This window comes from Parasteatoda tepidariorum, chromosome 11, assembly GCF_982258835.1.
Source record: "Parasteatoda tepidariorum strain Cologne lab strain chromosome 11, Ptep-v5.0, whole genome shotgun sequence".
In the NCBI taxonomy this organism is placed as follows: domain Eukaryota; kingdom Metazoa; phylum Arthropoda; class Arachnida; order Araneae; family Theridiidae; genus Parasteatoda; species Parasteatoda tepidariorum.
This window is the reverse complement of record NC_141765.1, coordinates 56,120,660-56,144,822: the sequence shown is the minus strand read 5'-3', so window position 1 is coordinate 56,144,822 and position 24,163 is coordinate 56,120,660. Positions and strand designations below refer to the sequence as shown.

At 30.2% G+C, this 24,163-nt stretch overlaps 1 protein-coding gene across 2 annotated transcripts in view; it reads right to left on the bottom strand.

The window, feature by feature from the left end:
- The window catches only part of LOC107445923 (kelch-like protein 5), a 44,001-nt gene that overhangs the window by 8,108 nt on the left and 11,730 nt on the right, over nucleotides 1-24,163 (bottom strand). For both annotated transcript variants that reach the window (XM_043050408.3, XM_071187969.2), the window contains exons 4-8: nucleotides 22,081-22,277; nucleotides 6,908-7,120; nucleotides 5,219-5,408; nucleotides 3,650-3,874; nucleotides 2,343-2,505 (exon numbers count right to left, since the gene is read on the bottom strand). In XM_043050408.3, the coding sequence (XP_042906342.2) occupies nucleotides 2,343-2,505; nucleotides 3,650-3,874; nucleotides 5,219-5,408; nucleotides 6,908-7,120; nucleotides 22,081-22,277 (988 nt within the window). The remainder of the gene's footprint in view (nucleotides 1-2,342; nucleotides 2,506-3,649; nucleotides 3,875-5,218; nucleotides 5,409-6,907; nucleotides 7,121-22,080; nucleotides 22,278-24,163) is intronic.

Genomic DNA, 24,163 nt, shown 5'->3' with positions numbered 1-24,163 from the left:
ATTATTTTTTGCTATGTAATAGATAACTAATGAAACATTTTAAAAAATTTATAGTCATAGCATATTATTTTTCTTCCAAAATGTTGTTATTGTTTTAAAAGTATATATTTGATTATTGTGGTGCGTCCCAAGTCCTAAAAATTAGTTTAAAATATGATATTGAAAAATTAATAAGAATGGAAAAATTTTATAATATAAATTTAATCATTTTTTCATCTAAGACAATTTTACATAAAAATAGATTTTATAATTGATACATTTATATTGTCAGAAAATAAGTTCTTTACATTGTTTAAATTTTTACATAATTCATGAATATACAAATTGTAAGCCAGTTATGTAAAAATCTAACATCTATTGCCATAATATTTAGGTAGAACAGTTATTGATTCAATTCACTTCAACTAATTATTATTTCTAACAGCTGTTAAATTATTGTTCTGCCTCTGAAACTTTAGTTTTAAGGACTCAAAATATACCAGATGTAAAAAAGAAGAAAGAAAAAAGATGTGCTTCAATTTTTGAAAGAAAATTTAATCCCTTTTCAAGTAGCTTAAGAGGTGATCAAAAATAATGTTCATTAGAAACACTCTTTAAAAAATGCTGTATCATAATAAAAAGGCAAAAGAGAGACAAAAAAAAAAAAATTCTCATTTCTTAAAATATAATTTTAAGGTTGAAAATCACAGCATTTTTTGTTACCAGCTATCTGTCTCCCCATACTAGAAAAAATGGAGTAAATTTTGAAGCATGAAAAATATTGCTAAGTTGATATTTCAACTGTTAGGCAATAAATTTCCGTCTAAAAAAAGTGGGTATAAACTAAACTCAGTGGTGCGACAGCCCATAGAGGGCCAAAGCCTACTGTGCCCATCTGTTTTCTTGACCTTGGGCTCTGGGATGCAGGAGCAGATGTTTCGGTCGGGTGGTCAGGCGAACCCCCAGTGTTTAGTTCCCAAGCTTGCTTGGTACTCATTTATCAACCCACTGAAGGGATGAAAGGCTGAGTCAACCTTGCCTGGCCCGAGGATCGAACCCAGGACTCAGCCTTTCATCCCTGTAGTGGGTCAATAAATGAGTACCAAGCAAGTTTGGGAACTAAACACTGGGGGTTTCGCGATCGGCTGACCACCTAACCGAAACATCTGCTCTTGCACCCTAGAGCCCAAGGTCAAGAATACTGAGATGGGCACAGTAGGCATTGGCTCTCTTTTAGCTTTTTTTTATTGTTATATAATAAATTGTATATACCAATGAAATGATTAGTGTATGTTTGCTATTTGAAAGAATTTGAGCATATGCATTCAGAAAAAAATTTTGGTGTGCATACTAAAAAATTATGTTCTTTTTTTAATTTAGAGGAGATAGAGCTCAGTGGATGGAACATTTATCTCCGAATGAGGTGGCCAAGGTTCAAATCCCAATGGTGGTGGGTTGATGGGAATTCTGCTCTTGACTCGAGCTAACAACAGAACTGACATAAAATATCCTCTGTAGTAAATGGGTCAGAATCCCATTGAAGTGGGACTAACCATGGGAAGTTTTAGTTGTTTTTCTCTCCATGTAACGCAAATGCAGGTTAATTCCACCAAAAAGTCCTCCATGAAGACTAGTCTGTCTTCTGGATTGAGTTCAAAATTACAAGGCTACAGAGTTGAACATAGATGGTCATAAACTCAGAATTGGGTCGGCTGTTCAAAGACGGTTGCAAAATAAAATCTCGTACACCTAGTAAAAGTCTAGTGACTAAAATTTCCTTCTAGCAGGCTAGTACAAATTTGCTAAAATGAAATTTTTTTTTTACAGAACAGTGTTTGTCTTGAAGAGCAGAATATCTTAAAAATATAGTCTAAATCTGTAAAATTTTTCTATGAAGAAACAGAAGGAAGTCATTGAAAGGGAAGACAATGATATGATGAAGGCAGTCTTAGTCAAGTACAGAGGTTGTATGGAAAGTAGATGAGTTAGAAACAATAAGTCAAAATAAAAGACATTTAAGTTTTGAAACTTTTCTTCTTTTAAATATATATTACTTTTAAAATTATATGATCGTCTTTGCTGAAAAAATAAAAAAATTTTATATTAAATAATACGAAAGCTCCAAAAAGGAATGTAAAATAATTCTCTCTTAAATATAATTCAAGAAAAGAAAATTACTTAACAAAAAAAAAGGGATACATATAAATATGGCTGTCCATTTTTAATGAAACCATAATTATTAGCATTAATTATGGAAATTGATATTATAAATTTTCAGCAGTAAATTGATGATTTATCAATAGAGATAAATATGTTTCTGTGACTGTCAATAAGTATATGTTATTTGGGAAAGAAGTAATTACCTATCGTTTAAGACAGCAACACCAGCAGTACTTCGCTGTGTGTTCAAAGGAGCAACATAGCTCCATTGTCGAGTACTAGCGTCCCATCTTTCCACGGCACTCAAATAGGTCCAGCCATCATGTCCTCCAACAGCATACATAGGACCTCCCAAAACACCAACACCTAAAAAAAGTAACATAATAATAACAAGGATAAATAAATCATAGGTGTTAAAATTTTGCTTAGAGTTTTATGTAAAGAACCTTTTTTATCCTTTGAAATAGATGTTAAGTTTTTTTAGTCCTAAAATAAATTTTTGGATTTAATTATCAATATAATGCAAATGAAAAAGGAATTGCATAATATCATTAAGGATTGAGGAGTTATTCAGATAATTTTAAAGTAAGATATTACGATAGATTAGATTATCAAACAAATTGTTTTTTTCTAAACTGAAATTTTTTATTTCTTACTTTTTGTCTAATTTAGGGAAAGTTTATTGTAGTATTTCTAAAACCTTAATTGAAATCAATAGGGGAGCACCATAAGCATCAACCAGCCTCCTATCAGAATCACAATAAACTGAATCTAGCACAGCTAAGCATGCTTTGGAAGTAGAAATTAATCTACTACTAAAACTCTAAATAATTCTAATTATTTCTACTCCCCAGCCAACAAAATAGATTCCAATCTTTATTGATGCAATAGCATTCAACGGAATTTGTTATCACAGCTTACAGTACTATTTTTATAAATCTAATTGAAATAATGAAAGTGGATATGAAGAATATTAAACTTTGTCTTGTTTGTTTAATGCATTGAATTTTGTTTGCAAAGCACACAAAAATATTATTAAGTAGCAATTGGCAAGAAGAAGAGAGCAAAGCTCCCTGGTATATAGATTTAATTTAAGAGTTGACTAATTTTCAGAAGAAAACTCATTAGTTTTTTTGAGTAATGGTACTTGTATAAAGCACCTGAATCATATTATCAATGCTTACAAACTTGCAAATTTAGTTTTCAAAATATATTGTATAAAAACACATAATTTTCCTCTAATATGTTAACAAAGAATAAGCACTTATAATATTGAAATCATCTAAGTATTTGAGTCAAATAAAAAAAAGCATAAATATTTCTAGACAGGTTAAATATTTTTAGACTATAGTTTAAAATAACAGACATATATTTTCTGTAACAAATACTTTAATAACAAGGAAAATAGCATTATTCATGATTTTGTAAAAAAATCACTAATAATACAGGTAACAGAAAAAAAAATTCATTTTAGCAAAGAATCTTTCGTTATTAAAGTAAGTTTAGTTACCAAGTCCATGTCGATGAGTTGACATAGATGGCATAGATATCCATCTTTTCAAAGCAAAATCATAACACTCAACAACATTTAATGTTTTTAAACCATCACGTCCACCAACAATATAAAGTTTATTGTCTATCATTGCTGCACCAAACTGCAGTCTTCTTGCTGTCATAGTGCCATAGTCGCACCAAGTATTACTTCTTAAATCATACTTTTCAATTCGGCAAGAGCCTGGAATATACATAACACATTTAAAAAATAATAAATAAGAATGGTTCAGAAAAGAATTTAAAAAATAAAAAAGATATTTCTTCATTTAGTAGAATCAAATAATCTGTCACTAAATGGAAACATTTGTAAAAAACTAGTATGAAAATTAAAATTCAATTCTTAAAAAATGAATTAATATTAGAAATTAATAATTAATAGAAAGAAATTCTTAGATGGACTTTGACATGAATAAACATAGTCTACACTAAAGTTGATGCACATACTTAGGTTTCTTATTTTAAGTATTATAACAATAACAAGTAAAACATGTCTTTTTTTCTTCATAAAAACCTAATTTTCATTGATATTTTGAAATTAATATAAAAAATATGTCCGTAAATAATATTGTGAGATACATACACAGAGACAGGGTGAGATGGATATATAATTATTTACATAATACAAAGATAAAGAAAAAACTTAATATTTCATTGGAGTAGCAAATTGGATAGTTCTTTATAAAATCTCATCCTGATAAAAAAATATGTATGCTTAAAAAAAGGTAAAGCAAAAAGTTTGTGCTATAATAATTCATGAATTCATGAGACTGTCACATTGCTTAATCCTTCAAAATAAGTAAACACAAAAGAATACTTCTTGATAAGCAAATACGAAAGAATATTTTTGAATACTTCTTAAGAAAACATTTTTATAAATGCAATGTTTCAAACACTGCCTAATAAATCAACTGCGTAAAGGGATGAAAATTTTAGAGTGAAACAGTTTAACCCTCTGAGTGTTAGTTTTGGCTTTTTCCACACTTTCAGGCACAGGTTTCCTGCATCAAAAAACCAGTTCCTCCATGGGATTGTATGAAAATATAGTGCATAGCAGGAAAATTTAAGTATCATTTTTCCTTGGGGCTCAACGCTTGGAGAGTTAATGTGTTTTAAAATTACAATATTTCAATTTTTATAATAAACACAATTACTAAATAAATTGTCAAAAACTTCTTGAAAAAAAGAAAAAAAAAGCACTATTTGAAAAACTTAAGTAATAAAACCAATATTCTCTTGTTAAACGTGGATGGGCAAGAGCTTGAGCAATATTTTTCATTTTATAATGAATGTTTATTTCTCTTATACAAAATAAAAAAAAAGCATTGGAGAGTATCCTTCCCCTTTTTTTATGAATGGCAACAAGCAAAGTTTTCTATATTAACCCCTTATATGTTAATAAGGGAAAAATGTGAATTTGGCTCTTATTACTAACAGCTCTTTGTGAACAATAAAAGCTAAGAAAAAAATTTTGAAAATGTAGACAAAAAAGAACAAAATAGCATAAAAAAATGCAATACAAATTCACCTTTTCCTCCATCCATGCCACCTATCATAAATAAAGAGCCAACTGTTGATTTCCGCGGCCTTGTACGAGGAGAATGCAACAAAGATCGTCTTTCTGGTAGAAGATGGTATTTCATAGCTTCGACAAATAAATTGTAACAAGTTGAATTTTCTCTAAATAGAGGATTAGTTTCGATATGATCTGCAAGAAACTATAAAAAGAATATCTTTAAAGAAGATACACTTATGGATAATCCTTTTTCAACAGACTTAGAGATAAAAAAGCGATCAAAATTAGTAAAGCTATGTCTTAAACAAAATGCTAAAAACACTTCATGAATATTTTTAATCCTAACAAAACAAAATACAATAGGCCTTTTTTAACACACATTAAATTTGACCATTGTCATCTTTTCTTATCTGTGTGATTTGAACATCTTTTATTTAAGTAATGAAATAACTTACATTTCATATATAGCAGAGTAAACATAATTATTCCCAATTCTTCCTTTCATTAAAGCAACCACCTTTAGATCAATATTTGGAACTTGGTTCGTTTGTCTCTTGGTTAGGTGATATTAGATCCAAAGTTATTTAATTATGTTGATAAGTACTGTGCTTCATAGAAAATTAAAAAAATACATAAATTAGAGGTAGTATAATTCATGTTTTAAAATTATGCTAGTTTCTACATGAAGAAACCTACAAAACATTGTGAGGATAGAAGCTATCGACAATGTCAACCTTCATCTATGAAAAGGTACCCCAACCAAGGATTGAGTTAACATGTCTTGAATACTAGGGAATTGGAATTGTATATTTGTAGCGGTAGATATAGACTACAAGATGAACAAACACACAAAGAAACACTGGGAAAAAACTAAGTAACAATTTGTTCATAAATGAAACTTCTTGCCTTGCTATTATCATGGCAGAACAATAAATAAATATATTACAAAATTTACCTATCACATACAATTATATAGTCTGTCTAAGGAAAGAACTCCCCATACCATTCATCTGGAGCAGTGACTGTGACTATAGTCGAGGTTCAGGTTAGCAAGAGAAAGGGAATCAAAGGAGAGAGAAACTCCCCTCACTGAAATGCACCGTTTCTTATAGCAGCAGACAGCCTTAGACTTTGTGGCGAGAGGAGTTCTTTTTATAAATAAGCTATATTTATTCTAACATTTATCAATATGATTCTATCTACACACAAAGTAAATGATTAAAAAATCCAAATTCAGAAGAAAACAAATTTCAACAGACTAGATACTTTAAAAAAATGTATACCTTAAAAAAATTATGGTAAACTGAATGAAAAGGCTGTTAAATAAGAGTTTATCATTTACATAATAAAAAGTTTTTAGCTCAAAAAGTCTTTTATTTAATAAGAACTACACTACTAATATTTACACAGTGTCATATTTTTAACCATATAGAATATAAATTAAAAAAATTATTGAGTCAGCAAACCTTAAAAAAGCTGTTTGGAGATTTACATCATCTAAAGTTTACAAATGCACTTAATCATTTTCATTTCAGAAAAATGTTCTAAGATGTAAGAATATATAGAGTGGTGTACCTTCTTAAATGTGCAAACAACATAATTTAGTTATATTTATTTGATATAGGATTGTTTGTCACAAATTAAGTTGTACAATTTTATCAACCATGTATTTTAAATTTTAATGAAAACTACATTGATTACCTGCGGAGATAAAAGAGGAAGTTTAATAGTTTCTAAGAGACTTGGTAGATCCTTCCTTCGGTTTGGTAAATCATAATCCACCCACATCATAAGAGACTGAAATGCTTCTTCTTCACTAGGAACATTCAGCATATCACTAGCCAATAATTTCTTAACTTCATCAGCAGTTAATAGTAAATACTCTTGATTAGGAATAACCTCCATAAAATGATCCTATAAAAATTTGATAACTAAGAATTATATATTTAATAAGTCACATGTAGCTCACTTTAATGAACTAATAATGATAATTCACATAGCCTTCAAAAATTTTAAATGTAGTCATTTAAGATTTCTTCCTTTTTTTAGAGTCGCAATACAGGTATGAAATTTTTCACTATGAAGATAGAAAAATAGACAGAATAACGCAAGAATTTAATTTCCTTCTAAGAAATCAGTGGGAAAAAAAGTATATTTGAATGTTTTCTATTGTTGATGTGTAAAACCATTATCAGCTTTAAAGACGTTCACTGAGGTGCAATATTTTTAAAGAAAAAATTATACAGTAGTATCTCATTATTGTGGACTCTACATTAACATTTCTTAGCTACACTAAATGTTTTTATTAATTTGAAATATCACAAATTCAAAGGATTCGGTATGCAAAAAATATAATTTTTTCAAACTTTTGCATATTTGAGGTCACCCCCTCGAACTAATAAGATTAAATTCCAGGATGTCAAGATCTGATCATTACATCAAAAGTTATTCAGGGTGATCTGTTGAATTTTTTTGTGCACTGTACAATGAGCAAAATAAAAAAAAATATATCACCCTGAATAACTTTCATTCTAATGATCGGATTTTTAAGTATTAAGTGTCACTCTTAATGGTTTCTTCTAATATGCTAATTAATTAGTGCCAGCTATTAATTAAGTTGCAGAATCAGACATAAAATCGCACTTTCTCTGAATAGACACAATTTTTTTTTTACATATTTTGATCTCCGACCGTCAAAATAAGGGGGGGGGGGTAGACAAAATTATGAAAAAATTGGATTAAAATTTAGGGCACTAGGAAGTTTTAAATATTTGGAATCTATCCAAAAAGATGACAAGAACTAACGCCATAGCAGGATTAGAAATTTAATATAACTAAACTCTAGTCACATAATCTACAAGAGAGAAGTACTCTGTAGCTAATCAACCAAGCTGAGAGAATAAAAAGAATGAAATAAAAACTGAAGCTATTCCTTGTTACCTTGGGTCAGAATTTTTTTTCTTTTTTAAATAGTTTAAAAGAAAAATATCTTGAAGTTTCTAGGCAACAGATTTGCTTTTAGTTGATTACCACCCAAAAAAACAAAGATTTCTTTCATTTTTATCTCCTTTAAAAATAAAATTTGAATTGATTTATAAATTAGTTATAATAAGACTCTGATCAAAATAATGATCAAGAAAGATCCATTATATTTGATGGTAAAAACTTGAATGGGCTTCAAAAAATAGGAAGGAAATAAAACGCCCATTCTTAAGACTCGCATGATATGAATGAAGAAAAAAGTGATATATAAAACAAAAATGTAAAGTTGCAATGAGAAAACATAAATAAAAGTAGAAAATAAAACTGAAAGAACCGCAGTACCCCAAAAGGGAAATAGAAAATAAAAAATTAAAAATAAAAACAAAACTAGAAAAACTTCAATAGCCTGGAAAGGCAAATAAGGGCAAAATGCATTTCCACGTTCCATGGTGGGAAACTAATATCTTCAACAAGAGAATTGGCATTCATATGAACAAAACAAGATACCTGGGTATCAAGATGAGCAGATATGGCAGGAGTGGTTAGAATTTTGGCATTATCGGGATTAAATTTATCCCCAAGAAGCAAAGAATGTGTAACAAAAGATTTATTGTATTCTTGAAAAGGTACTTATCTACCATGTTCCTTTAGTCTTTTGAGTGAGCTAAATATTTACTTCATACATTGCCATTCTCAGGGCATGATAGACGTTAATGACTAGTGACATGAATTTTTGAGTGCTCAAAAGATGTCTCCTTTTATTTACATTTTCTTATTTTTTGAAGATAATGAAATTTTTATCTTCCAGCTTTAGTTTTTGGGGATTATTCAGTAAATGACACAGTATATTAAATTAAAATATTTAATGCAGTAATAAAATTAGTTTTATGTAAGATAATGGTTATGGCTCTTAGTTTGAAAAAAAAAAACAAAATATATAATTCATCAAACTTTCTAAAAAATTTAAAGCAGTATGTTTTCATTTATTCTTTTTAATTTTATTTTGTTTCATTTATTTTTTAGCTGCTGCTAAAAAAATACATACTAAACATAACATAATAATAAGCATAATAATAACATGCAAAACATAATATATAATTCATCAAATTTTTTAAAATATTCAAAGCAGTACGTTTTCATTTATTTATTTTTATTTTTTTAACTTATTTTTTAGCTGCTGATCTGAAAAACATTTTTTAGGATGTTTAACAATACCATCTACAAGTGAAATTTAAAAAGTCGAATGAAACAATGGAATGACCCCTCTCCCCTGGAATCAAAATCAAGCAGTTATGAGTCAATTATTTCGAACAAGTTAAAGTCTCTTCCCTATTCAAAATTTTTGGAAAATATATATTTTATTCATTGATCCAAAAATATATTCTAGATATGTTTTAGTGAATAATTAAGGATATATTTCAATAGAATTTGTATTTTACCCTTTATTTAATTTATTTTTTGCTTAAATAACTAAAGTTATATGATTAAATGTATGAACTGAATACTAAGTAAAATATGAGGAAAGGTTTTCACTACCTTTCCTCATTTTTTCCGCCACACTTAACAAAATAAAAGAATAAGTTTAATTTCTAATTGTTTTAATATATTTAATTATTCTAACAGTTGTCAAGCAATTAAATGCTACGTCCAAACAGATTTCAATTATAGGGTTAATTAAATCGTTGTCACATTTCAATTGAGGACATCACATTTCAATAAAGGAAACATTAACATTCTTGTCGTTTTACTGTGAAATAAAATAACAATTTCTATGTATAAATTCTGAAAAAAGTATATTAAAACTATTTGCTTAACATATTACATCTATAAAATAATTTGTTATCCAAAAATCTCTTAACCTTTTGGTTGCGGCTAGTAAGGTGAAAAAATTCTCTTGTTACAGAGCATTTTTGCAGAAATTTTCCCCCACTTAGTCAGTGGGTGGTACCTACTTTAACCAGCTATGAATAGGAAACGTTAATTTGCGTGTCACTTTTCTAGGAGGCAAAAGTAGTAGGGCTGTTATGTACATCGTTATCATAGACATTTTGGCATAGTTATGTATACTTTGGCATTTTTTATTTGTGATGTTTAACACATTATGAGAAAAAATTAAAAAATAACTTTTAATTAATTTTACTTAATAAAGTGATGTTTCTTCTAATGCAAAGAAAACATTCATTTAAAAATGATTTAAATATTTTGCTAATTTAATACAAAATATGCATTTTATTGCATCTGAAAGATTGTTAATAGCCTATTATAAACAAATCTCTTTTAATTTTTTAAAAGAGAATAAAAAAAATATATATAAAATATTTTAATAAAATGCGCATTATAAAATGTGCATTTTATTGCATCTGAAAGATTGTTAGTAAACTTTTATAAACAAATCTCCTTCAATTTTTTCGAATAAATAAAGCATTATTTGAAGTTTTATTCTTATCCTAAAATCTTAAACACACTAATTAGTTTTTATAATTTTGAAAAGCAAATTATTAAAATTTTAAATGATGAACGTTGTATCTCTTACACGTTTTTGTAGGTATTTTAATTTGTTAAAGAAATAGCAAATGTAGATTTTGTTTTGTGAAACATTTTTTATTCATTTTACTTGCTAGTTTCCTACCCCCCCTTAGAGTAGCGTCAATAACATTCAAACAAAATTAAAATATAAATATTCTTTAATTAAAAATTTTCTAAGAACATTTTGCCTTCATTTCTGTTTTGAAAACATAAATGTTACACGCGTATATTAAATAGAAATTCATTAAGATTTTACAAGAATATTTTATAGAAATCTTATTAGAAATATAAAAAATAATTATAAAGACGCTGAAAATATTAAAGAATATGTTTGAAATAAGTTCAAAAAATAAAAAAAAACTCCATTGTTTATCTCTTTTACAGCAAAAATATTAAGCAATAAAAAATTTGCCATGATTCTATTTACCTTATATTTGAGCCCCATATTGAAAGAATAAAGATATTATTCAATTTTGTTTTGAAATATTAGCTAATTTTATAAAATAATAAATACAAAATATGTAATACTAAATAATATTAGTTATCAGTGCAATTTTGGATTGATTGGTTTTCTTTATACATTCCTTATTCTCTTTTTTTTCTAACACAAAAAGGAATATTCTTCTTAATTTCTTACTAATTTTAATTTTTTTAGAAGTAGGAAAGGTTTTGTTCAAGAAAAGTATTCCCTGAGTTATTTCACTGAGAAGTATTTCATGATTTCCATGCCCATATGAAATTTTTAAATCATCAATTATTATAAGACACATCTATACAAGTTCTATTGACACAATGATTGTAAAAAATACATTTCCTTCAGTCATGGTGTGGTCTTTCTTCAGGTGTTTGAAATAACTATTGTTAAGAATTTTAAAAATGACAGAAACCAAAATAAATAATAAGAACCCTCCCAAAACACATTCTGACTGATAACGCAACAATAAGAAGGAAATGCCACCTCGCCTGTGGAAGAGGCAGGAATGATTTTGGCTTCCTTTATCTTTTAGAGAACGTGTAACAATTTAGTTTGTGCCCAGCAAAATAAATTATGAGAAACTGTAAAACTCTCAATAGAAAAACTTCGTCGGAACTTGAAAGAAAATTTTTTCCTTGAGAACTTCAAGCAACAGGTGAGAAAGATATTTTTCTAAAACAGTTCAGTAGTTTATCACATATAAATATTCAAAAAGTAGAGATTGTTTCACTTCGACTAAACTTCCTGCTCAAGGTCACGCATTGAAAACCTTTCCATAGATGCTCCCTCATCTTTCCACAAATATTTAATTTTTTTTTCTTTTCAGTTTTTAACAGCATTTTTTTCCCAAAAAATTAATAATATAAATGTGTTTTTTTTCTTCATTTTTTTAAAAACAAGAAATCTGAAACATTTTCTTAGCGGTTTCAAAAGTTAGGTTCTACAAAATTACCAAAGAAAAAATTTACACATGTTTTCATCCTTTTGTGCACGTTAGATTTAGAGTTTCAAACGTTTGATTAAATTTTCCCTTCAACCCTATGAATATGAAACAGCATATTACTCATGTAAAAAAATAAACAATTCTTTATTTTAATAATAATTTTGTGCCATTTTAATAGAAACATAATTTAAATGCTTAGAAGATAACTATTTTAGACAGGGTAACATGAACTATTTTTGGCCTTAAAATTTTTAAAGAATAAAATTGAAATTGTGTATTTACAGTGGGAGATTGGTTAACGAACATAATCCGTTCCAAGACTAAGTTCGCTATCCGAATTGTTGATTAACCGATCATCGATTCACCATAGACTTCTAAGTGAAATCGATTAATTCGTTCTGGAGACCCTAAAAATTAAAATTTTAAAAATTTATAATTTCTTAGCAAGTTTTTAAAAAAATAATACATAGATATAGTCTTGCATATTAATCAGTCCTTTTCATTTTTTGCTTATGGGGCGTTGAAGAACATGTCCAATGTCGATTGCTTTTCTCTCTTTTTCAGGATTTTCCGGAAGTAATTAATAGCATTGTCGTTGTAAAGGTCCCCAATCCTACTGACATCAGCTGGGTTTGGGTGCCATTCTAAGACCATTGCTCTGACATCCTCCCACTTTTTCAAAAGATCTTTAATGGCAGATGTTGGAATTGGTCCTCTTTCGTCTTCCTCTTGTTCAGAAGGAGACACATTTTGCTGTGTTTCTTGGTGTTCTTCATTCAAAATTTCGTGGAGTTCTTCTGTCGTTAGTTCATCTTTATGTCCCATTATGAGCTCTTCTATGTCATCCTCGTTCACCTCCAATTCCAGATCTCTAGCAGTTGTCAAAATTTCATCCATAATTTCAGGGGTGTCTCCCTGATCACCTTCGTCTCCTTGAACGAATTATGGACACAGCTTCCGCCAAGCAGAAATCAACGGTCGCTGTGTGACTTCTGACCACGCCTTTTGAATGATACGATTAGCTTCTAGAATGTCAAATTTTTCTTTCCAAAACTATTTTAAAGTCATTGTTGAGGAGAATTGGCATGATTCAAAACACCGTCGAAACAGCGCGCGAGTGTACAATTTCTTGAAAGCCGCAATAACCTCCTGATCCATCAGCTGAATCAGAGAAGTTGTATTCGGAGGTAAAAACTGAACTGTCAGCCAGGGAAAGTCTGTCAACAAATTATCTTCAAGATCTTTTGGGTGTCCTGGTGCATTGTCCAATAGCAGCAGTGCTTTCAACGGCAAGTCATTGGTATCAAGGTAGTCCTTGATGCTCGGGGCACAAATTTTAAATAGCCATTTTTTGAAAAGATACTGCGTGACCCATGCCCTCTGATTCGATCTCCACATTACTGGTAGTTTGCTCTTAATTATGGAATTTTTTTGAATGCTCTGGGATTCTCAGAGTGGTAAACGAGAAGTGGTTTAAGCTTCATATTACCACCACTAGCGTTAGCTACCAAAAGTAACGTCAATCAGTCTTTCATAGGCTTATGCGTAGGAACACTTTTCTCATCTTTCGTGATGTAGGTACGGTTCGTCATGCGCTTCCAAAACAAACCAGTTTCATCACAATTAAATATTTGTTGTGGACGATACCCTTCTGTTTCAATGAATTCTTGAAATTTGAGACAGTACTTCTCAGCTGCTTCTTTATCTGCACTAGCAGACTCACCATGCATTAATGCATGTTTAATTCCAGACCTTCTTTTGAAATTTGTAAACCAGCCAGTGGTAGCCTTGAACTCTAAATCCTCGGATGACGAATCTGGAGTTTGTTCTTTCAATTTCTCAAAAATTTCTCTAACCTTCTCTTGAATTATAGGCATACTAGTTACATCTAGTTTCATTTCCCGTTCATTTATCCAAACTAAAAGCAACCTCTCCATTTTATCACGGATGGCACTTCTTTGCTTCGCAGATGTGATTTTCGTTACTCCTTCAGCTGCTTGAGTCTTCTTGATATCTCTCCTAGCTAATATTTTATTTTATAACCGTCGTTGAACAGGCGACCCAATTTCATGGGTTTACGACTACTTACGTTCAACTCCGTAGCCTTGTAATTTTGAACCAATCCAGAAGACAAGGAAACTCCTGGATCAGTACCCCCAGAGGTATTGATTTGTTGTGGGAACATGGAGGACTTTGAGACTCGACAGATTTAACGTGCATCAGTCACCATTTACTACACGGGGAGTCTTCGGCCGGCGAGGATCGAACCCACGACCTCTTGGATATGGGCCCAGCGCCCTACCAACCAGGCTATCCCGGCCCCCTAGCTAATATTGTGCATACTCTAGACCTGTTCAAGCCATACTGTCTCGCAACATCAGCCATTTTCTGTCTACTCTTAACTTTGGCTATCATTTCTCGCTTGGTGTTTATAGTGAGCACAGTCCTTGACACTCCATGCTTTTTGGGACCCATAATATTGCCAGATTTTCAGTTTTTTTTTATAAGGGGTTCAGAAAAGCACACACGAAAATTTTAGAGGAACAGGAACCAACTAGCATACACAATTGACAATATTTCGGCACACACTAGCACCGCACGTGTGTTATTACCACATTCAGGGTTCCCAGTGGCGACTGGCAAGTCTGCCGTCTGGAATTCGTCATTCAAAACAATGAATGGGACGGGGAATGAACGAGGGGGGGGGGGGAATCGCTCAAAACGAAATAATTTTCTGTTTTGAATGAAATCAAAACCGAAACTGATGGTCTAATTTGTATGAATATTCAATTGGAATTTTTTTTTTCAATAGAACTGTGAAGTTTAATAGGTGAGCAATATAACTCAGGGGAGATGAAAACGATTTTTAGCCTGTTTCTCATATTTAACGTATTTTTATGACAGTAGTGCGCAGGGCCGGATTAACCTATAGGCACACTAGGCATGTGTCTAGGGCCTACGAAAAACTTGGGAGAAAAAGATTTGTTGTCAAAAATAGTTTAGCTTTAAAAACAAGTGTATTTTGCACAAAATTATGAAGATACAAATAAAAATATAATATTTTACAGTAATAAATTATTTTGCAGAATCTTATGATCTAATATATTACTTTTTTTGCGATTTTTGGATTCAACGAAATCTTGTATTATGCTGTCGAATTCTAAACTACGCAAAATGTCGGATTGAATAGACATAAGTGCGAGCGATGCCAAACGATCTTGATTCATTGTTGAAAGCAAATAATTTTTTATCAATTTTAATCTGGAGAAAGATCTTTCTCCTTCTGCATTTGATCCAAGAATCGACAAATATATTCTTAATGCAATGTGAAGGTTAGGAAAAGTATTCACAAGTTTATCTTTAAGTTGAGCCTTCAACATTTCTTGTGCAGATTTATGTTCATACAAATTTGAAAATAGTAAAAATTCGTCTACAAAGTTTTCCTCTAAATCGGATGAGTAAATTTTCATCAAATTTTGCGCTTTTAGTTTAATCTCAGATTCTGACAAATTTTTGTGAACAAGAAAACCGAAATTATCGTACAAATCACTGTAAGCTTTATGCCTTTTAGTCATTTCTGAAATTAATACATCTAAAATGGCGTAATACGTTTCCATACGAAGAAAATTTTAGCATATATTTTGAAAAGAGGGGAGGAGTGGGAGAAGGAGGGGAGGGCCTATAAACGGCTGTGCCTAGGGCCTACGAAAAGTATAATCCGGCTCTGGTAGCGCGCCATCGGCATCTTTATATTTTAGTCTGCACTATTTGAAAAAATTAAGAATTAGCTTAATTTATTTGCCATGTCAGGAAATCCACTCACCCATAACTTATCAGCTGTCAGAAAATACTGATATTCATATTGAAATTGAAGTATTCAAATGTGCATTGATTTTAGTCATAATAATAATTATTAAATGACCTTTAAATTCATTATTAATTCAAGTTTCATTTAGTAATTATCAATACTAAGCATGCTTTAAACATTTTACCTTTCAGTGATCTTATTTTGTATGCAATATGATAAAAAATGTTTAATATAAATTTTTTTTTCAGCCTGAGAAGTGTTTGTTAGAATTTGTTTTGTTCATTATCCGAATGTGTGTTCGTTGTCCGAACACAACAAATCTTTTTTGAAAGTGTTCGTTATCCGAACAAAAAAATCTTCCGTGTAAGTGTTCGTTAACCGATCACCCACTGTATATGTTTTTAATAATACGACATTTTTAAAATAAATATTAAAAAATATTGTGATATATCAATATATGGAATTTTTTCAATACTATAAAGTACTTTTTAGCTTACAATACCAAATATTCAACATTACATCCAAAGCCATAGCCAGGATTTTATATCCTTTTCAAGATAGGATTTTGAAATTTTTTTTTTTGTTAATGTTAAGTTCATGCACTACATAATATATTTTATGTAATATAATGACACAATAGTGATCAGATAAAGTTCCAATTCTTGAACTTGGTGCCTAATTCTCTTCTCGGTAGCATACAATAATAAATATAGTCGGAGTTTTGATGACTTAGAAGTGGTCTTAAAAATAAAAAAAAATCTTAAAAATGGCTAATAAATGAACTTTAATAAAAAGATATTTACTTAAACAGGAATACAAAAAATAATTAAACTTCATTTACTCAATCATACTATGTAAAAATTAATATTTCTTTTAATAATTAATTACAAAATATTTCAAAGTTATAACTTTAAAATACATCAACAACATTTATATTTTTGTCTAATTTTATATTATATGATTTGTGCATAAAAAATAGTAATTGTTACCTTAAAATGCTTTGTAAGAAAATTTGCAACTTATATTTTGTCTAGTTATGAGGTAAATGAAGTTACACAAATGGACAATGGTTACCAGTTTATTGGTTTTGAACTTGGAAATTGTGAAATTCCTGGAAACAATTTCTATTGCAACACAAAGCTACATCACAAGTTTTACAAATAATTGTGGAGCGTCGATGTTCTCCTGTCCGTGAACAGTTCGCTCATCTTGGCCTTTTTTTTCTCATTCAAAGGCTTGTGTCCAGAGTTTGATGCTCGGGGTCTTTAATGTATAGATGGAGAAATCGGTTCATATTTATCCTGGCATTTCATCAGTTCTTTAATTAAATTAACTCTAAATGCCTTATGTGTCAGGGTTGACCCTGACACTAAATAAGCATTCAAAACAGATAGATCTAAAAAATGAAAATACAGTTTTTTTGTCTATTTCAAAGTTCTTCTGCTAAAAGAATAGCTATTAGATATTCTGTCACTTTTATCGACGTATCCCATATGTTCGTTGTAGTTAGCTACAATTTTTGGTTCTTCCCCAGACATTTGAGCCTCATTCGGAGAATGGATATTACTCAACATTAACATTTCTCTTTTGTCCTTCTAACATAAGGCAACTAAATCGCTAGAGATCTTAGTGATTTTTTCACCTTTTTTCCTCTTCCTTTTACTGAGTTCTTTAGGAAAAATTTTTCTGTTTTGTCTAACAGTTCCACAACAGTTTATTTTTTTCGTTTCCAGAAGATCGCAAAATAGTTCCAGTGAACAGAAAAAATTGGCCATGTACATCTTATGCCCTTTATCTTTTATACATTCTGTCATTTTGCTCACTACATAGTAGGCGCTGATACCGTAGGAGAGTCTTTGAGCTTATCTTTGCCTAAATATACGCTCATGTCAAGTTTATCAGCAACTTTGTAAATTTTTATTCCCCACTGTTTTCGCTTTTTGGGATGTACTGTCGGAAAAGTACTCTTCCTTTAAATTTTACGATCACATCATCAATTGAAAGCCCTTCTGTTGGATGCTACACAGACTTAAATGAATCGTTTAAAATTACAAATATCAATCTTAGTTTCCATAAGCAATCATAGTTTTCATCATTGTAGTGATTTTTAAATTATTGTCGGAGAAATGCAGAAATATTAATATCAGCATAAACCTATCTCTAGGCATGCACTTCCTCATAAGCGGTGTTGACACTAGTTCGTTTGTTGACCAGTAGTGTAAAATATTATCTAAGTCTACATGGCCCATCAGCATAATTATTCCCTGAAATTTCTTTATTTCACCGGGATTCGTTGGCACCCAACTTGCCTGATGATTCTGGTATTGCATCCATTATTTGTTCGGCATATCTGTTTGTTTCGTTAGATAATATTTTAAACAATTTATCACAAGAGAAAAGTTCAAAGAATTCGACTTCTCTTCTCAAATCTTTATGTTTTTCATTTAGCCCAACGTTTCCAGTAAACGGTAAAACATTTACTTAATCGTCAAGAGATGGTTCTTTCCATTGAAATACTCTTTCTACTGCAATTAAATTGGAATTTACAGAATTCAACTGACAATTATCCTTAAATTCATCCTCACTATCAATTTCATTCACTTCATTCTTTTCCTCTTCCTCCTCACACTCAGATTCTAAATCAGCGTACGTTTCATCATCGAAATCATTCATTATTTTATCGATTTCTTCCTGAGTGAGTGGTCTCCCTCTACGTGGCATCTTAAAAGATGCGAAAAATTCCTTTAATGTAAAAAGCATAAAAAAATACAAAACGAAAGCAACAAATTAAAAAATAAAACGTAAATAAAAATTTTATTACAACATTAGCAAAAGATTGTAAAAAAATTAACAAAAATGTAAACAAGAAAAAAAACGTAACTAACAAAGAAATTAATAGAAAAAAATAAACTAGGATTCGCAAAATATCGCTGAAATGATCACAAATGAAATGAAACTAGTACTTTCAAAGGGAATGAAAGAAATTCTCATACCTTGAAACTCGCCAACTGATAATAAAAGAGAAAATCTTTCAGCCAATTTGAATCGAAAGTGAGCACACCTGAAGTCTTTTTTCAACAATAGGAGCAAATTACAGGGGGTTCCTGAAGAAATGACAGGTGCGATGGCGGTCTAGTAGAAAAAGGGGAAGAGAACCACCGGTACAACTGCTGATCCAGCGACGCAATAAGAGAAGTTTTTTCTACCGGTACATATGCTGTACCGGCCGCAATCAAAAGGTTAATATATCTTATTTTAGTATTATGGAAATTCCAAAAAAATTTTGAGATGATTTTGAAAATAGCATGGTTTTGGAATTTCTATTTTTAGTATTAGCTGTTTAACAAAATAAGGCATGTCAAGCCTTTTCCTGACATAACAATATTTTTTTGAATGGTGCGAAAGATGAGAAATAATATTAACAACTTTTTAAACAAATTTTTTCAACATTAACCTTTTTAAAAGGGCAACTCTCTTAGCGTTAGCAGACGAGAATAAGTTTGCAAGTAAAAATAAAATTGCAGGTCCATAATTTTTTGTTCATTTAAAAAACAAAGCAAACTTTTATATTTTTTGCTGTCCACATATATGCATTTACTTTTCATTAATCAAATAAATAAAAACAATAAAAAAAGACAATCAATAATTTATCTTCATTTTTCAGAAAAACAGTATGCTTCAATAGTCAGCTGTTTTGCATCGAACAATTTTGATCAGCAGAATATTTTTAATTTCTTAACAAGATTTAATTCTCAGCTAACTGGCAATAATTCTAAATTTTCATTTAATAAAAACTAGACAATAATTTGAAAAGGATTTTTATTTTAAAGGAAAATCTAAATTAAAGTACCAAAACAACTGATTAGTATATATTAATGGAAAAATAATACTTGGTTGCGTATTTAATAAATGTTATAAATTTAATTAAATAGTTGGCAAAATAATTCTGTGAAGAGCGCATGGACAGGTAATTAAAAAATTTGATTTAAGATTAAGGCGATATATAAGATGTTGAGAAATTTTAAGATTCTTAAAAATGTTGACTACATAGTACTAATAATTTTAAAATATATATATTTAAGAAATTGTTAAATATATTATTCCAAACCTATGCATACGTTTTTATATTTTTGAAATTGTATAAATTATTGAAAGAACAAACTAAAAAATTAAATAAAAAAAAGCTGATATATAATCACATTCTATCAGAAACATGCTTTTAAAAAACACTACATTCATTGAATAAAATGTTTTACTAAAATCTCTTTATTGAATTACGAATAAATTTTTAGACGACTAAAAAAGAAACACCATATTTTATAAATAAATTAAAAAAAGAATTAGCAATTGATTATTAGCAAAAAAAATATGAATGAAATTTTACGCTATGGGTGCACAAGTCAAGTTTCCCCAAGTTATCTACACTTAAATATTGATTGCCACGTTCAAATATTTCTTCATTGTAGCCAAATTATTTTTTTAAAATAATTAATTTTAATTTTTTTGGCTTCTACTAAATAAAAACTGTTGAAACTTAAGATTTTGCAACAGAAAAAATTTGTACATAGATGAACATGGTTTAAAAAAATTTATACTTTATAATTCAAAAGTTTTTTCATACACATTTAAGTAATAAAAAATAATAAATTATTAAATATTATTTTTTGAATGAAATCATCTTTGGGTAAATGGGTTTTATGAGTGAGTGAAATTTTTTTTTTGGATTGCCTAAATAGTTTTAAAAATATGACTTAAAACGCAAAAATTGAAGTTAACATTAAGGGGTCCGAACTTCGGATCGCTTTCCTGACCAAACTATGGGGATTATATTTCTCAGATTGCTTTTTTTCCCTATTAACCTTAAAAAGTGCAACCAGTATGTCTTCGTTCAATACATAATGAAATGAACACTACTTCATATGCAAATCACCTTCAGGACTATGAACACTGGGACCTTTGAGAGTTTACAGAGAGGATCAAGTAAAACAGAGTAAATTTATGTTTGCCATGCTCAACTTGACAATATCAATTTCAATTAGTAACATACTGGGTCAACAAGGTGATTATGGGTTTACTAGTTCAGACATATAGTCATACTAGCCTATCAGTAAAGGTTTATGCGGTGACCTCTAACTGCTTCTTTACTATGAACAAAGTGCCATCTCACTGACATTTGGACTGGTATCTTTGGGCTATCATATGACAACAACCAAAGTGGTCTGATTAAATTATAAATGCAACAAGTGCCGGCCAGGTGGCCGAGCAGTTAGCGCGCCTGATTGCAAAGTCAATGGCTGCGGGTTTGAATCCCGCTCTGGGCATGGATGTTTCTCTCTCTTGGGTTGTCCTCTGTTGTGTGTGATGTATGAATGTGACTCACCCTATGAATGGGTTTGTGGCAGTGTGGCGTGGGCAATGTTACTCGCCTCCGTGACTTTGGTTCACAGGTGCCCACTGGGTAACGCAAAATGAGTAACAAATCTGGCATCTTCTAAGGCAAAACGAATAAAGTTCAGTGCCTGCCATTGGAAAAAAAAAATAATAAATGCAGCAAGTGCAAATTGGATTGCATTTTAAGCTTTATAGGATTTTAAAAAAAAGATTGATTAAGATCTGCAATATTATTCTTGTTCAAGCATATTTTTCATTCTAATTTATCATAAATGAACTACTATAATAATACAATAATAGTAAATAATCTAATAAGAGATTTGTCAAAAAATTTTAATAAAAAAATTTAAAAATAAAAAAATTAAATTTCACAATGTCAATATTTTTTATAGTGGGTAATCGATCATAACATTTCCTCATTTTAATTTATGGAATGGTGAAATTTCATAATTTATCAAGTCATTTATGTGTTAGTTTAACACAGGTTATTCACATAAACTGTAAATGGCTTCATTCTGTTTTCTTTACTTAAGTAAAATCATGTTTTGGTTATGTCTACCTCCTTACATCTTACAGTGCATGGTCTTCTAGATTTGTTAAGGACACAAAATCGGATTATATAAGATATTATTTTATGTGTGAGTAAGTTAAGCCACTTATCTTAAAGGGTTACAGTTTTAAACTATTGCCCTTTAAGATAAGTGGCAATAGTTTAAGACTATTTTCTTAAAAATAAATGCATTACCTACCATTACATATGTTAAAGCAGCTTGATGCAAGTCCATGCACCCTTGAGATTCAGAAAATAAAGAAAAGCCAATGCAATTCGAAGGATGCAACCGAGATGCCAAAAAATCACAGCATGCTTTCACTACTTCAGATATTTGTAAAACATTTGCAGTTGATAATGTTGTTTCCACATTCTCTTCAGTTAAATGAATTTCACCTAAAAAATAAAATGTAGACATTTAAACTTTAGCAAAATTTGTATATTGTTTTACATTGTTGATAAGTTTATGCCAAAAAGCTATTGTTGTTAAGTTTATGCCAAAAAGTTATTTTTGATAAATTGAATGATTTTGACATACATGTCTCAACTACTATTTAGGTTTCATGCAAACTTATTTGTATTCAAAACTATTTTATTGTATTAGATTCTCAATAAGATTTATGTAGAGATTCTGCATGAGCCAGAGCGAGAAATACAGTAACTTAAGTTAGAGAGTTCTTTTCCAAAAGACCTAAAAACAATGATCTCTCTATAAAAAGTATCTAAAAAGTTTCTCTTTCCCTCTCTCTTTTTTTTTTTAATAGTCATTGTAAGCTTTCTACCAATACCTAAGCTATAATACAATCTTAATTCTCACTAATGTGTTTCAGTTAATTCATGTTTAATAATGCTAATTTAAAGTGAAACTCCAACAAGTAAGTACTTAAGCTATAGAGATTTAATAATCCTCAAGTTAGACTGAATAAATACGATGTGGAGTTGTGAGGGTTGTAATTTATAACTACAGCCTCTGGTAGCATGAAGAAATGATTTTTTTTCCTTATTTGATAGGCTTAATGCTTTCTTCTTCTTTTTCGTCAGCGTAACAGCGTCTTGCAGGCCTTGGCTGACTCAACAGCTGACAAATGCCAGTACCACCTATCCATGGCAACTCTCTTCCAAATTCTAATTTTTAGGGTTTTCAAATAATTTTCGATGTCGTTGAGCGATCCAGTAGGGGGGCTGCCTCTGGAACGCAGCTCCTCGGGATTCTTAAAGGTGAAAATTTTCATGGCGCTATTTTCAGAGTTTCTCCATAGATGGCGCAGCTATCTCAGCCTATTACTGCAGATTATTTGTGAAATTTGGGGCTACTTATAGAGTAGGTAGACCCCGAAGATATATCTGGTCCGCCAGCATCCCCCTTTTTCAAAAATATTTACGGCTTTATATTATTAATAATATTTGTAAACGCATCTTGATGATTAAATTACTAATTCATGTACTTTCCAAAGTGGCCAATTTATTAATTTTGCAGACAATTGTTAATCTTTCATCAACATTTTATGCTATATTTGAGAATTTGTTTTTTCAATTTCAATGTTAATATTATTAATTCTCAAATTTCAATATTGTTAATTTTGTAATAGTTCAAACATGTGAACTGGAGAAAATGAAAAAGTAGGTTACTTTTCAACGCATGTTCAGAAGGGAATAAAGGTAGTCACGCGAAGTATATAATATAAGAAATACATACAGTAATAAATTCAAATTAAATATATATATATATATATATATACATACAGTCAATTCACTATAACTCGAAGTACGATAACTCGAATATTACTATTTCTCGATTACTCGAACTTTACTCCCTTTAATTCGATTTTTTTGGGATCTTTTAAAGAAAAAAAAACCTAGGAGCTGATATCGTGCCCCTTCCTTTGCAACACATACACAATGTCCTTCACACTCTTCATGGAGAAGCTAAAGCTGTCCCTCTTGAAGTATGTGAACAATGGTTAAATGAAACGTTACCAAATTTACTTAAAGGATACGGTTAAAATGATGTTTTCAATATTGATGAAATGGGTTTATTTTTTAAATGTCTTCCAAACAAGACTATGATGTTTAAGGATGAAAACTGCTCAGGGGGTGAAATGAGCAAGGAACGTTTGACTGTCCTAGTTGGAGGAAATGCGTCTGGGACAGAGAAATTGCCCTTAGTTGTTATCGGAAAATACCGAAATCCCCGATGTTTCAAGAATCTAAAAACGTATCCTTTGGATTACAAGTCTAACAAAAAGATTTGGATGACATCAGTTTTATTTGAAGACTATTTA